This window comes from Scleropages formosus, chromosome 4 (genome assembly GCF_900964775.1).
Source record: "Scleropages formosus chromosome 4, fSclFor1.1, whole genome shotgun sequence".
In the NCBI taxonomy this organism is placed as follows: domain Eukaryota; kingdom Metazoa; phylum Chordata; class Actinopteri; order Osteoglossiformes; family Osteoglossidae; genus Scleropages; species Scleropages formosus.
This window is the reverse complement of record NC_041809.1, coordinates 5,394,277-5,406,777: the sequence shown is the minus strand read 5'-3', so window position 1 is coordinate 5,406,777 and position 12,501 is coordinate 5,394,277. Positions and strand designations below refer to the sequence as shown.

The following is a 12,501-nucleotide window of genomic DNA, read 5'->3' as shown; positions in this document are numbered from 1 at the left end:
TGTCCCGAGATATTAAACCCAGTTTATGTTCTCGGCAAGAGATGGAGCAATTGTGAAGAAGTGCTTTGCAAGAAACGGCTCGGCTCCAAGGTTAACAAAGACCAGCTGCTAGCAACAGCCACGTTAGCTAATGTTCCAAGCCAGGCAGTGTAAGGACCATATGATATTTAACATGACTCCTTGCTCTGGGTACACTAATGATGGTGCCTGGTTACACTGCAGAGCACAGTAAAGTATGTGGCAGGTCTGGAAATTGGATGTTCTGTATTTGAGGCTGCAGTCCTCATTGCACTGTGTAAGAAATGCCTGTTGGTCCCAAGAAGAGAGCATTTGGAGGTTGAAGGTGAAGGAGAAAAAAAGCTGAAGGAAGCAAGACTAGATGTACAAAGTGGAGTGCTGACATAAGCGGGGTGTTAATGATTAGAATCCGGTGTTTGATCTCCTTACAGCAGTGATTTGTTTTTGAGGACGGGGTTGATCTGGTCCCTGGTTCAACCTCACAGTAATCCTGCTGCTGCCTGAGGAGCAACACAGTTCTACCAAGAACTTTGTTGACAGTACTTGAAGAGTACTAGAACAGATGTCACACTTCAGAAGACAGTGTCCATTAAAGAACCACCGTTGTTAACTAAATTGTCCTTCATATGAATTGCCACCAGCCATAAAAACACCAGTTTTGAAAGCATTAATGTGAAGGTTTTTGCTCTCTGTGTTGTTCCAGACATTTGTGAATGATGTCAGGATTCAGGAGCAGATGTATATTACTCTGAAGATTGATGACAAATTAAGGTTTGGATATGATATCCTTTCAGAGACGCAGCCCTTAAATCAAGGGCTTGTTTCGTTCTGTGGTTTGTACCCTTTGTACCCCGATATGTCACTTGTTCTTTTAGGTGCTGCTGCTGTTGTGGGGAAAATAATGTCCTGTTCTTTGCAAAGAGAGTCTGTTTTTAATTATACACAAAATACGGTTTTTAAGACATTTTGTAAGGGCACACTCACGCACACTGTTTGCAATATTCCTTTGTTACCTCGTTTTTGCACCATAGGAACCACTTATTTTACCACTCACAGTTAAGTCTGCTAAAGGCTGTCGAGATTTTTGAGCTGGGCATGATCCACACACAAACTGGGTCTGGTTGTCTGCTCAGCCCACCCTCTTAACAGTGCTGCAGGAGGACCTCTTAACATTTGCTCATACCAGTGGTGACCAGATTTTCTGTGGAGATCATGTCATCCAGTGGAAGTTGGCAGTCCCAACAATGTTAACATTGGTCAAATGTATGAGTCATGGACTATTAGTGAGATAGGTGAGAGCAACTTGCCTTGTTTGATATCATGACTGCTTCTCACTGCTCGATGTTTTTGTCTAATTGGTACCAAGTAGAGAAGAGTTCAGGAATATAAGGTGAGCGCTGCTTGTCGCAGTCAGTGCAGATGTGGTTAATCAGACTCTTCCAGGTGTGATTTCTGCTTCCCTTAACCCGTCTCACATACCAACCTGTTCACCGTGGTCAGAGGAGAACTGCATGTTCCAGAGGAGGCTCTGAAGGTAGGACACTTCTTCTGGCGCTCATAGACTCTCATGTTTAGCTGAAGTTCACTATAAGCAGTTGTTCACAAGCAGATGGTTATTTCACAGATAAGCTGGGTCAATATATCTCTTGTGAGTAACCATAATTTTAGAGTGTTACAGGCAGCTATTTTTAGCAGAGCTGATGCGTTGTCCCAGCCACAGCTCATGTTCACAGAAGCTTGGCTAGTAGTGTCCAGTATGTATTTGGAAATGTCATTTGCAGGGACGGTTTATTGTTCTGGGTAGTGCCGAGGTGTGTGTTCTGTAGGTGCTGTGAGAAGGTATCTTTTTTTTTTTTTAAATGTCCATGTTGTCTCCCATGCAGCATGAGAAGTTCACCAGCCAGCTCCAGCTGAGCAAACAGCCGTCCAGTGGTGAATCTTCCAAGTCCATCAAGTCACCTGGGGCCAAGCCCTCTGGGAGCAAGCCTGCCGAGGCAGCCTGTGAGAGCGTGACAAAATCTGCTGATCCGCACAAGGTGGACGACAAGATCGCCGGTGAGGCTTATGATGTGTTTTGAGCATACAAGTGTGGAGTGCACTGTACGAAACAATGACACATGCTGAGGGTATTCTATGCACTGACTCCTCACTTTATGAGCGCAAGACTTGATGTCTGTCTGTGTCTTTTTTAAAATGTAAATTCTAATGAATCCAAAGTCACTTTTACCACTAATTTCTAGTAAATAATAGGCTTGATTAATGCTGGTATCTTATTTATGAATACCACCACCATCAAACAATAGTCTATAATTTTCTTATAAATAATAAAATTGAATAAAAATTACATGCCAAGAATTTTTATTTTATCATTTTTCTTTACTTTGAACTGCATTTAAAACTAGCAGCATGGTGGTGCCACAGGTAACACCGTTGCTTCACAGCTCCTGTTCAGTTGGGTGTAGGTTTGAACCTGGTTCAGGATGTGCAGAGTTCGCATGTTCTCCCTACGATCGCAGGCATGGAGCATGGATATGGTAAACCACTTCAGTACCTCCCTTACCAGATGTAAACCATAGGAGTGGTTGCAATGAGTCAAATTCGACTCAACAGCATATATCCTACCCCTACATTAAAAGTACTTTAAAATGACTGAAAATAAAATATCATGTCTCTGCAAACTCCACAGTTCAGTGCTGCCGTAGACTGTTTCACTTCATAAATGTGCCGCGTTGCTCATGTTGTTGTCTAACACTAAACATAAGCTGTAAACAACATGGCAGTGAGTTGAATTAGGGAGGTCACTGTATGGGTGCATTTTACTTTCCCATATATACATGTCTCTTTTTGTGCAATGCATATTTTGTGAAACAAGTGAGGAAGGAACATGGGATTAAAAATAATTAAGCAATAGATTGGACCAGTTCTTCTGTCCCAAGGAGTCCTGCCTGAGGTCATTTGTATTGCCAGCCATTAGGTTCTGTAATGAGTCCTCTTGCTGTCAGGGTGGCACCAATGTCTTATTGTCTGATTGATATTGAGCTCTGTGCTACTTTTTATTTACACAATGTTTTTACACTGTTCAGTATCTATCTCTGTGATGGTTATGTATTCCTGTGTCTTCTTTCAGTGCTCAGTTGTGTGTGTATGCTGTTGTCACCTTGTTCAGTTCCATTCAGGAACTGTCAGTAAATAAACAAATAAACAAACATATAAACAGGAAAATGTTCCGAAACTTGTAACTCAGATGCGCACAATGTGAGGAGCCGGTGTATACAATTATGGGAGAATCAACAAATTTCTGTGAGTGTTTTCTAAAACAAATTTTGTGATGAATGGATTGAAATTATGAGCAGCAGATGCGCAGCAGGCGGATGGCTGAGTTTGCCATTCCTGATGTAAATCTTCGCTTCCTTGATCACTTGGCCATTGTGAGTAAAAGCCAGATGTAATGACTGGATGTAAAGCCTTTGTCTTGGAGCGTATCCCTGCTCTGTCCCGCTGCAGTTAGCAGATCACATTACAAGGAAGCTGTTTGTTTGAGTAACACATTGTAAATCCACCCCTAATCCCCCTCCCTCCCGCATCTTCAAAAACAGACACTTGTTGTGCCATCTGATTGACTACTCTCCCATCACAAAAACAATGACATCATCTGTAGAACACGGGCAGATTTTTCATCAGTTACAGGCCTTTGCATGAAGTAGCAGCCATAGCTGTGGCCTTGTCCTCCTTTTCTCTCGGCCTGGTGAAGGGAACGTCGCTCTCTGCTGCTCTTAGAGTGGATTCATTTTTTATCTGAGATTGACATGCGAGACAGGAAGGGAGGCAGTATTCCCTCATGTTCAAGGGGACGAGGTGATGTTTGCAACGCGAAGCATATTTTGTCTGGTCAGAGGACAGCGGTATGCATCTCTTCTGAAGGACAGCAGATGTTGGAGTTTTCTTTTTTACTTCTACACTTGCGGGCAAACTAATGAGATGGAAGGGTTGTAAAAACTGCTCTGAAAGAAGTAAGAACCGCAGCACAAGCACTTACTTTGAGTCAGAGGAATTCCCATTGTGACCACAGTGGGATTCTACATGACAGATGTATTGGGCTCTGGGGTCAAGATATGGGCTCCTGTGTCAGCACCAAAGTATGATGCCTCAGTCCAGGTGTGAGGGTCATAAAAATCAAATAATTCCAGTTGGAGAAGCTGGTTGTGGCAATTTTATGTACAGGTTCTGAAGGCCATTTCACATTCTCCTATTGGGTGTTTTAAGAGTCTTTCAATATATTGCAAACAGGCACAGTTCTGAAATTTGGCACACAATGTTTAACCCAACGTAGCTTCCGCAGGTTGTGATTCATCTAGCAGAAAATCGTAGTAGTTTGGTATTTTTTTCTCCCTTGCAAAAGTCAACCTGACATGTTTTGTATTAAATCGTTCCGTACCAACCCCCCCCCCCCCCCCCCCCCCCTCCAAAACCGACACTGTCTGAAACAGGCACTCGGCATTTGTTGTTCTTGCCAGAACATTGTAATGCTTTTATGTGGTGAAACCCAGGCCCTGATTTCATTGAGAAATTCCTCTAAATGCTTGGAAAGCCTCAAATAACCACTGATAGTTTTGCTCACATCTATATTCCATAGTTAGGTTCTTTTTTGGTGCCATATGTGTTGCTGAAAAGACTGTGGTTGAGCTGCGCATGCCTTAGAAAGAATTCACTGAAATTAAGCCTTCATTCCCCTGCAGAATCATCACCTTCTCTGATACCATATTCAGTGAGAATGTGACCATATTCATTTTACTCTGGTGAGAATGTTTTGTGTGCTGAATGAGTCAGTTCTGCTCTTACACGATATTTGGATTCCCATAAGGCATTGCGCTATGCCGGTTCAGTGGGGAAAATGGTGTTGGAGCAGGGCACTTAAAATGCAGAAATTTTCACTTACAAAACACTTGTGGCTTATGAAAAATTAAATTGGAATTTAATTCCTAAACCTATGAAAAACAAGGTTAAAGTTGAAATTCACTTACCTGTGAAATTTGTGCAGAACCACTTTTTGGAATAATTTTGCTTTACTCTGAAATTGCACTCCAAATAGTTTGTCGCATGTAAATTGCATTTCTATATGTATTAATATCTAAATCGCGTACTGAAAACGCACATTACAGGAGACCTGAATGAACTGTTGTGAGTGCAGGACAGCTCCCTTGGAGTGGGGAAGATGGTACTTTATCTGTGTCCTGGAGCAGGTTGTAGGAGAGAACTCCTTGAGAGAGGCAGAAGTGGTGAATGTACTCTGGTAGTGGGGTCAGAACTTGGTTCAGTTGTCTGTTCGGGGAAGCATAAAGGTACCTCAATGGTAATTGCTCTTTTAATAAGTTACAATAGGTAAATTGTACCATTGTCGTTTTGCAGGAGACATGGCAGCAGTGCACCGAGGCACCCCCCTGTATGGGCAGCCGTCTTGGTGGGGCGATGGGGACGCGGACGACGAGAACTCTTTCAAGCAGGAGTCCAAGACAAGCGGAAAGAAGCAGGAGAGCTGTGCAGCAGGTGGGATCAATTATGCATCAGTTTTACTTCCAGGCTATTTCATGAGCCCCAAGCATGGTTATTACACCAGAAGTGCAGATTGTCACTCCATAATCTACCGTTTTGTGTACATAATTTGAAAATCAAGATTTGATTTTATTTTCTGCTTAGAAATATGTAAATCGGAAGTAAAAATGCAAGTCCTCTCAGTATTATTTCTTAGAGCTCCGTTAAAATGCACTGTGGTCACTCAATTGTTGCACCAAAGCCTTCAGCATGGATGTTAATCTAAGCAGACAAAGGCATTCAAATGAATCTGGGTAATGTGGCTGTGGCCGTTCAGATATCTGCAGCTTATCCTTGAGGACTGCAGCCATTGTTTGCTCTCTGGTGGCGGGCAGCCAAGGATTTCCTTAACCTGAGTTCTGCAAGGGTAATGGGATTAAGGGTCTGCTGGAACTCTGGTCATTGAACAGGACCACAGTGGGAGACCCAGTGAATGATCCAATGCTTGTCTGGCTGGGCACCACCAGACACTGGGTCATGGCCTCAAGTTGAGCTATGTTATGATAGGGGAAGAGTTCCCAGGGTTCAGTTCATTCAGAGCTCCCGAGGTTCATCTATAAGCATTTATTTATTTAGATGACGCATTTGGTCAGTATAATTTACTTTATTCAAATAATACAATACATTAGGACTCGCGTGGTGACAGGATCATGTTCACGATGGGGCAACAGGATAGCGTAGTGTTTGGTTGTAGCTTTGCTATTTGAAGCATCCCACTTCTGCTGTAGAACCTTTGGTCAAGGTATTTGCCCTGAATTACTCTGGTAAGAATATGCAGTCTGTAAATGATGGAAAAGTTGCTTATCTAAAATTGTATTTGATATTAGAGAAAGGCATTGGCTAAATAAGAGATAATAAGAATAGTGGTGTTGTGTGATGAAATACAGCTTAGTCAGCCAACGGTTAGGTACAGTGTAATGTGACAGGATTAAAAAAATCAAGCTATTAAAAACTGAGACAACTACATAAATCTACTGCAATGATAAACTAAGGTAAAGATTAAAATTGTTAAAAAGCTGAGTGACAGAAGAGTAGATGCTTGATAGTTTGAGGGATACAGTTGGGCCTGCCTTGTTATAACCTCTCTAGTTAGGCGTACAAGAGAACAACTGTTCTTTGAGAGGTACTTAATGAAAAGTAATATGTGATGTCCTCAAAGTATAATGCATTTAAGCTTTACGCTGGAGCACTTAGAAAGATTGCTTCTGGATTTTATAGACCAGTGGAATGAAGAAGAGAAAAAAAAAAACCACCCCTACTTAGGAATGCAGTCGTACCTGCTTTCTGAGGAATTTGTGATGTGTCACTAACATGGGCAGTTCATCCGAGGATGTGTCAGCTCCGATACGTCCAATCAGGTGGTGGCACATTTCCCGGACTTGACACGCATTGCCATGTAATTTGTGAGATGTCCTCAACCCGCAGACTCGCTTGGTAAAACTGGTAAAAACTAGGGTGCCGGACCACAGTTTTGGGTTGTTTGGAAGACAGCTCAGGGACAGTGCGCTGTCTGTCCCTGAGCGGCGGTGCCTCCGTTGGATGGGCCAGTGTAATTGAACCGACTTCTTACAAGCCGATTGCATCTCTGTCCCCCTGACGTCGCGGCCGCAAAGCGCTAACCTAATGAGCTTCGTTCCAACATACGGAGTCCGAGTGCTGGAAGTAAGGCTGGCATGGAGTCAGAATTCAATCAGTGTGGTATTTTTAACACAGTGAATCTTGCAGAATATTGTATCCTTCAAATGTTTATGTGAAGACTACTCTTAGTCCTCCAAAGGATTTTAAAACAGAATGTTTGCATACTCTTGGGTCTTCAGACAGAGCTCTCGATGTCTGAAACAGGCTCTTTTTTTTTTGGGTTTGGCAAGGCAAATGCAGCAGATGATCTGGTTGGGAACCACAGGGAAGGACTGTCTAGAGGTGCTCACTTTGAGTACTAGTGTGAGGTTCAAAGAGGCCAGAGTGCTGGGGAGCGGAGGCCCCCGGAGCCTGCAAATCCACATTCACTGTATTCCCAAGCAGAGGACTAGTGTGCCCCAAATGTGGTACCAGGAGGGTAAAAGGTGAGCTGTACACACAGGGGTTCTTCACATCAAAGCTCCAAGTTCTTAATCCCTCCCCACTCAATGTATTGGCCTGAAGGAAGGCCCCCCCCCCCCAGTTTGTTGGGTGGAGCATTATGAAGGGGGTGGGGCTCCAGTAGGAAGGGGGGGGGGGGGGTTCAGTTGTGAAGGGACTGCCTCTGTGCACTGTCGCGTAGGCTCTGCTGCAGCAGCAGGACTCGTTCCCCTGCTACGGAAGGTGGTTTGGCCTCCGCCAGGCCTCCCTGAGCTCTGGGACGCACTTCCTTCCCTCACCAAATGTCTCATGGGACTTCCTCTCCACTGTAAGTAGTGAACCATGGTGTTGATTTGCAGCTCTAGATCGTGCTCTTGCTAGAGGTAGCTTTGATTTAGTACTGCCTTAGAGTCTAGTTTTTATTTATTTATTTTATTTTTTAAAAACAAATTTTGTTTATGATCTTGGTTGATTTTTATGCCTCACAGAAAGAAAGGGCTAAACAATTTAAATAGGACTGAAGCTCAGTTGAAGGTATGTTTTAAATGTACACAGGATTAAAGGCCACCTAGAATTGTCGCGGTACTTTTCATGGCTTGGTTTGATTTTGGAGTTTTTTTGTTTTTTTTTTTTTTTTTTAAGAGGCAGCAGGCAGTTTTTGGGTGCCCTGTGTCATGTTGTCAGCGTTGTGTTTTTGTCCAGAAATGGTCACGTGGTCCAGGTGGGTGAACTTTTAGAGCTAACAGTAACAAATTTAGATTTTATTGTTTATATGGGTTTGTGCTTTTTGGAATTTTTTTTTTTTTGTTTCCTTTTGACTGAATACTGAACATTTTTTCCAGTGACACCTGGAACAGAGGATGTAGTGACCTTTTCCCAACTACAGTAATTCTGGTGAAGTGTCAGTAATCTTTTTTTTTTTAATACAGGAAGTACATTTATAAAAACAGGAAGGCTCCATCAGCCTGGTTCTGCTTATTCTAGATCTAACTATCGTAGGGAAGATCGTTTCACAGGAGTATTTATCTCCAAATTTGGACAACACACAAGATGGATATGCAGCGTAGGTCATCTTGGATTTGTGATTTTTATTTTGCTTTACTTGGAAATGGTTACAACATTATTATGCTTTTATTAGATTTTGGAGAAAGGAGACAGTTCAGAGTCAACATTGCTTTGTACTACATGCTGAAAACTTTCTCTGTTGTGGAAATTAGTATGAACAGATGTAATTCAATTCTTTTGATTCAAGGATGAACTACGTGACTCCTGTTATACCAACACAACACAATAATTAGTATTATATTGTAATTGTATCTCTAACACACTTTGTATTCACAACATCCATTGTACGTTATACATATCACAGAATTCGATATAATTTTAGTATATAAGCAGATTGACTTTCTGTTTTTGTTCTCAGTCCCAAGAGTTGCAGCAGTTTGAGTAACTCATTGTTTCCTGAAGAGTGGGAAGTTGTGAATCACTGTAGGTCCACCGTGAAGCGTTTGGACTGGCAAACCAAGCAAGTTCCTAATGTAGTCATTCACCGCTCTGAGTCGCCAAAAATTATCTTAAAAACAAGTGTTCCGATATCCATTCAACATTCGGGAATTTATACGTGTACGTTGGAAGTGACGATAACGCAAATGATTTATAATTCCAAACTTGAGTTTCTCTCTATAAACGTAGAGGGTTTGAATTTTTTTTCTTTTTTTCTTTTTTTCATATGACAGTGAGGGAGAAACCAATGATTGCTGCATGATATAACAGTTACATTTCTTACAAGATCCAGGCATTTTCTATACCAACATGGATAAAATGGTAACAGCAGCTTATAACAAGCTAGCCATTGCCATTGATCTTTGTCCAGTGTGTATTTGGCCTTTTTGGTGTGTCCACCCACAGCCTCCCAGTTGTCTGAAAAATAGTAAACAAGATGAGAAAAGGGATTTTAACACCTTTCCGAACCTTCTGGGCTCTTGATCCTCATATCCTTTCCTGTTTGCCTTTCTGCACATCTACAGACAGCAAAGAGCCCAAGAAGAGTGACAAAGTGAAGGAGGAGGGCTTGGAACCCAGTTACTTTGAGATCCCCACCAAAGAGACCCCGGTGGCAGAAAGCACCGTTCAGGAGGTCCCCACCAAGGACACGGCAGGTGTAGCTGACACCCTTGCCTCTGCCCAGGGCCACGCCTCTTTTACCATTGAGTTTGACGACACCTCCCCCGGCAAGGTCACAATCCGAGACCACGTCTCAAAGTTTACGCCCGACCACCGGCCTCGGCCTAGGCGGTCTCCCCAGCAGGCAGGACGGGAACTCACCAGTCTGCAGGCGGCCATTATGGCTTCAGAGACCAAGGTGGCCGACTGGTTGGCCCAGAACGACCCTCCACGAGTGCGCAGAGAGTCCACTGAGGAGGACAGCAAGAGTATCAAGAGTGATGTACCTGTCCACCTCAAACGACTGAAAGGTAAGAGGGATATAGATTCCTATAATTCATGCTCCAGTTGTGTGAGCCGTGCTGTGCTTATTATAACCTTAATGCAGTAACAGTGTATGGTGCATTCAGGTGTCTATTACAATGTGGATGACCAGCAGAAGTCCACATCTTGATGTGAAATTTCTATTCATTAAGATTTAATTAACAAATCTTACAGTTCTTCATAGTTCTTTATAGCTTTACTATTATACTCTAGAATGATTATCAGTGTAAAGGAAAATATCCTAAGTCAAGGGCAATACCAAACACAGTATCACTCTGACGTACAGCAACACTGCTGAGCTAACCGTTGGCGTTCGGCTTAGAGGTCTAAGTCTTCGAGTGAGGCTCTTACTGCTTTTTTCGCCTGGTTGTGGTGTGAATGGTTACTGACCTAGCTTGCTGGACTCACAATAAAGCCACTGGGCAATGACCCACATTGGGGGTCGGTAAAGGAACCAGATCTGCATTTCCTGCGTGTTGGCACTGAGACACGCTCCTGATGTTCCAGCTGTGTCCATCTCTGTCGTTGTCATTCGTTTATTGGGCTTTACCCGTTTTCTTTTCTTTGTTTCTTCTCAACTATTTGCTGTCATTTCACATAGGAAACCAATTTTTTTAAAGGAGAAACAACTTTGCATTCATATCATGTCCTGGCTTTTATTCTGAAGGTCAGCTGTATGTGCTTTTTAAATTTATCTTGAAAGCAAGTCCGCTGAAATGCCATTAGCGGTAAAATAGGAAACGCCCGTAATCACAAGAGTGCAGAATAAATTATCATTTTTGCTGCATGTATGGCTTTTTTTTTTAACATAAAAATGCTAATGGGTTTCTGTTGGTAGCAATACCCACCAAAGCTTCTCTTTCCTCACCGTACACCTCCTTTCAGAGCATTAAGTTTTAAGTGTTCCACTTCATTTCTAAGGATTACTATTACCCAACACTTTCCAGTCCCTCCATCTCAACTCTGACACCCGTGACGGTGCATTAGAGCACGACAGGTTCTATCCCCACCCCCTCACCGGTCCTGCTGCCTGAGCTTTCTTTGTACACCTCCAAGCCAAGAGCTGCTTTTACATCGATTCTTGCTGCCGCGATTGATTTGTGCAATGCGTGACTTTCCCTTTTTGTCTTGCTGCAATTTTTTTTTTCGTACAAGCAGTGTGGAGCACTTCTTTCTCCTTTGTGTCAACCATTGCCATGTTTCCTGAAATTTGCCTGCCTGGCCATCGCTGACTCTCTTATAATGCAAAGCCTGGGTAGGAATGCCAGCGATATGCCGTGTTTCTCGTCTTTGACGTTTTCTTTGCTTTTGTGAATGAGATCTCGTCTCGTGGGAACACATGATTGAATAGGTTTGTTTCTGATCCAGTAGGGAATTACCAGGTGAGGCTGAGTATTGAAATGGGTGGAACAGCATAACGTGTGAAGGATTGATCCAAGTGTGCTGACCAGGGTACCACAGGTACATGTTCTCAAATGTGCCTGTGCTTACAGGTGTAAGACTGCGCAGCACCAGGACAGGTCACCCTGTGGATTGTTTGGTGTTCAATTCTAAGACTTCGGTGGGGCGAACACAGGGGTGTGTTTTCTAACCACCCTCTGTGCCATTGCTCCTGGTCTTGTGTTTTAATGAACAACGTGTTGAGGATGATGGCTTTATCAGTCTGTCCCCAGTCATGGCTGTGCTGCATCGATGGTTCATCTGATTGGCAGAAACCAGAAGTATGCAGGGTGACTTTGTCAAGACAAGGAGCAGGGGTGAAGAGGTGGGAACTGTGAGCAGTCCAGTGGGAGGGCACTGAATTGAAGTGATCTGTAGAAATCTTCCGAAACCCCAGTTAATTTAACTTCATTCACTGAGGAAAATCCCTAGAGGTAGACGAAGGAGGAGTTTATTTTCTTGGAGTGCTGGAAAAAAAGGGAAGGAGCACTTTTGCTGTGTTGGAGATTTTCTCTGGCTGTGTATGTGTGTATGTATAGGAGAGCTCACACTAAGCAAAGAAGATGCAGTGTGACTCACCGGGGGCTTGTGGGGGACGGTGCCATTATTGAAACACAGCGCTGTGAGCCACCGAAAATGGACCCTTTGTCCGCAGCTGGCCCATGAAAGGCCACTGTCTAGAGCCGTGTTGTGATTTTTGTGCCTCCGAGAACCCGGATCTGTCAGCTCTTGACTGCATGCTATTTCCTGACTGCATTCCTCTCCCCCAAGCAGCCCCCCCCACACCCCCTGTGCTCTTTCTCCTTCCACCCCCTCATCATTTCTCCGCCTCTGGGCTACGTGCACACTATGCACTTCAGCCCTGGATGCTGCAGTGGTAGAATCAGCTGCTTTACTCTTTTCAGCGTA

General features: G+C 43.4%; 1 protein-coding gene across 7 annotated transcripts in view; it reads left to right on the top strand.

The window, feature by feature from the left end:
- The window catches only part of cep170aa (centrosomal protein 170Aa), a 53,236-nt gene that overhangs the window by 18,220 nt on the left and 22,515 nt on the right, over positions 1-12,501 (top strand). For all 7 annotated transcript variants that reach the window (XM_029250947.1, XM_029250946.1, XM_029250944.1 and 4 more), the window contains exons 4-8: positions 722-800; positions 1,494-1,552; positions 1,902-2,073; positions 5,425-5,562; positions 9,693-10,139. In XM_029250947.1, the coding sequence (XP_029106780.1) occupies positions 722-800; positions 1,494-1,552; positions 1,902-2,073; positions 5,425-5,562; positions 9,693-10,139 (895 nt within the window). The remainder of the gene's footprint in view (positions 1-721; positions 801-1,493; positions 1,553-1,901; positions 2,074-5,424; positions 5,563-9,692; positions 10,140-12,501) is intronic.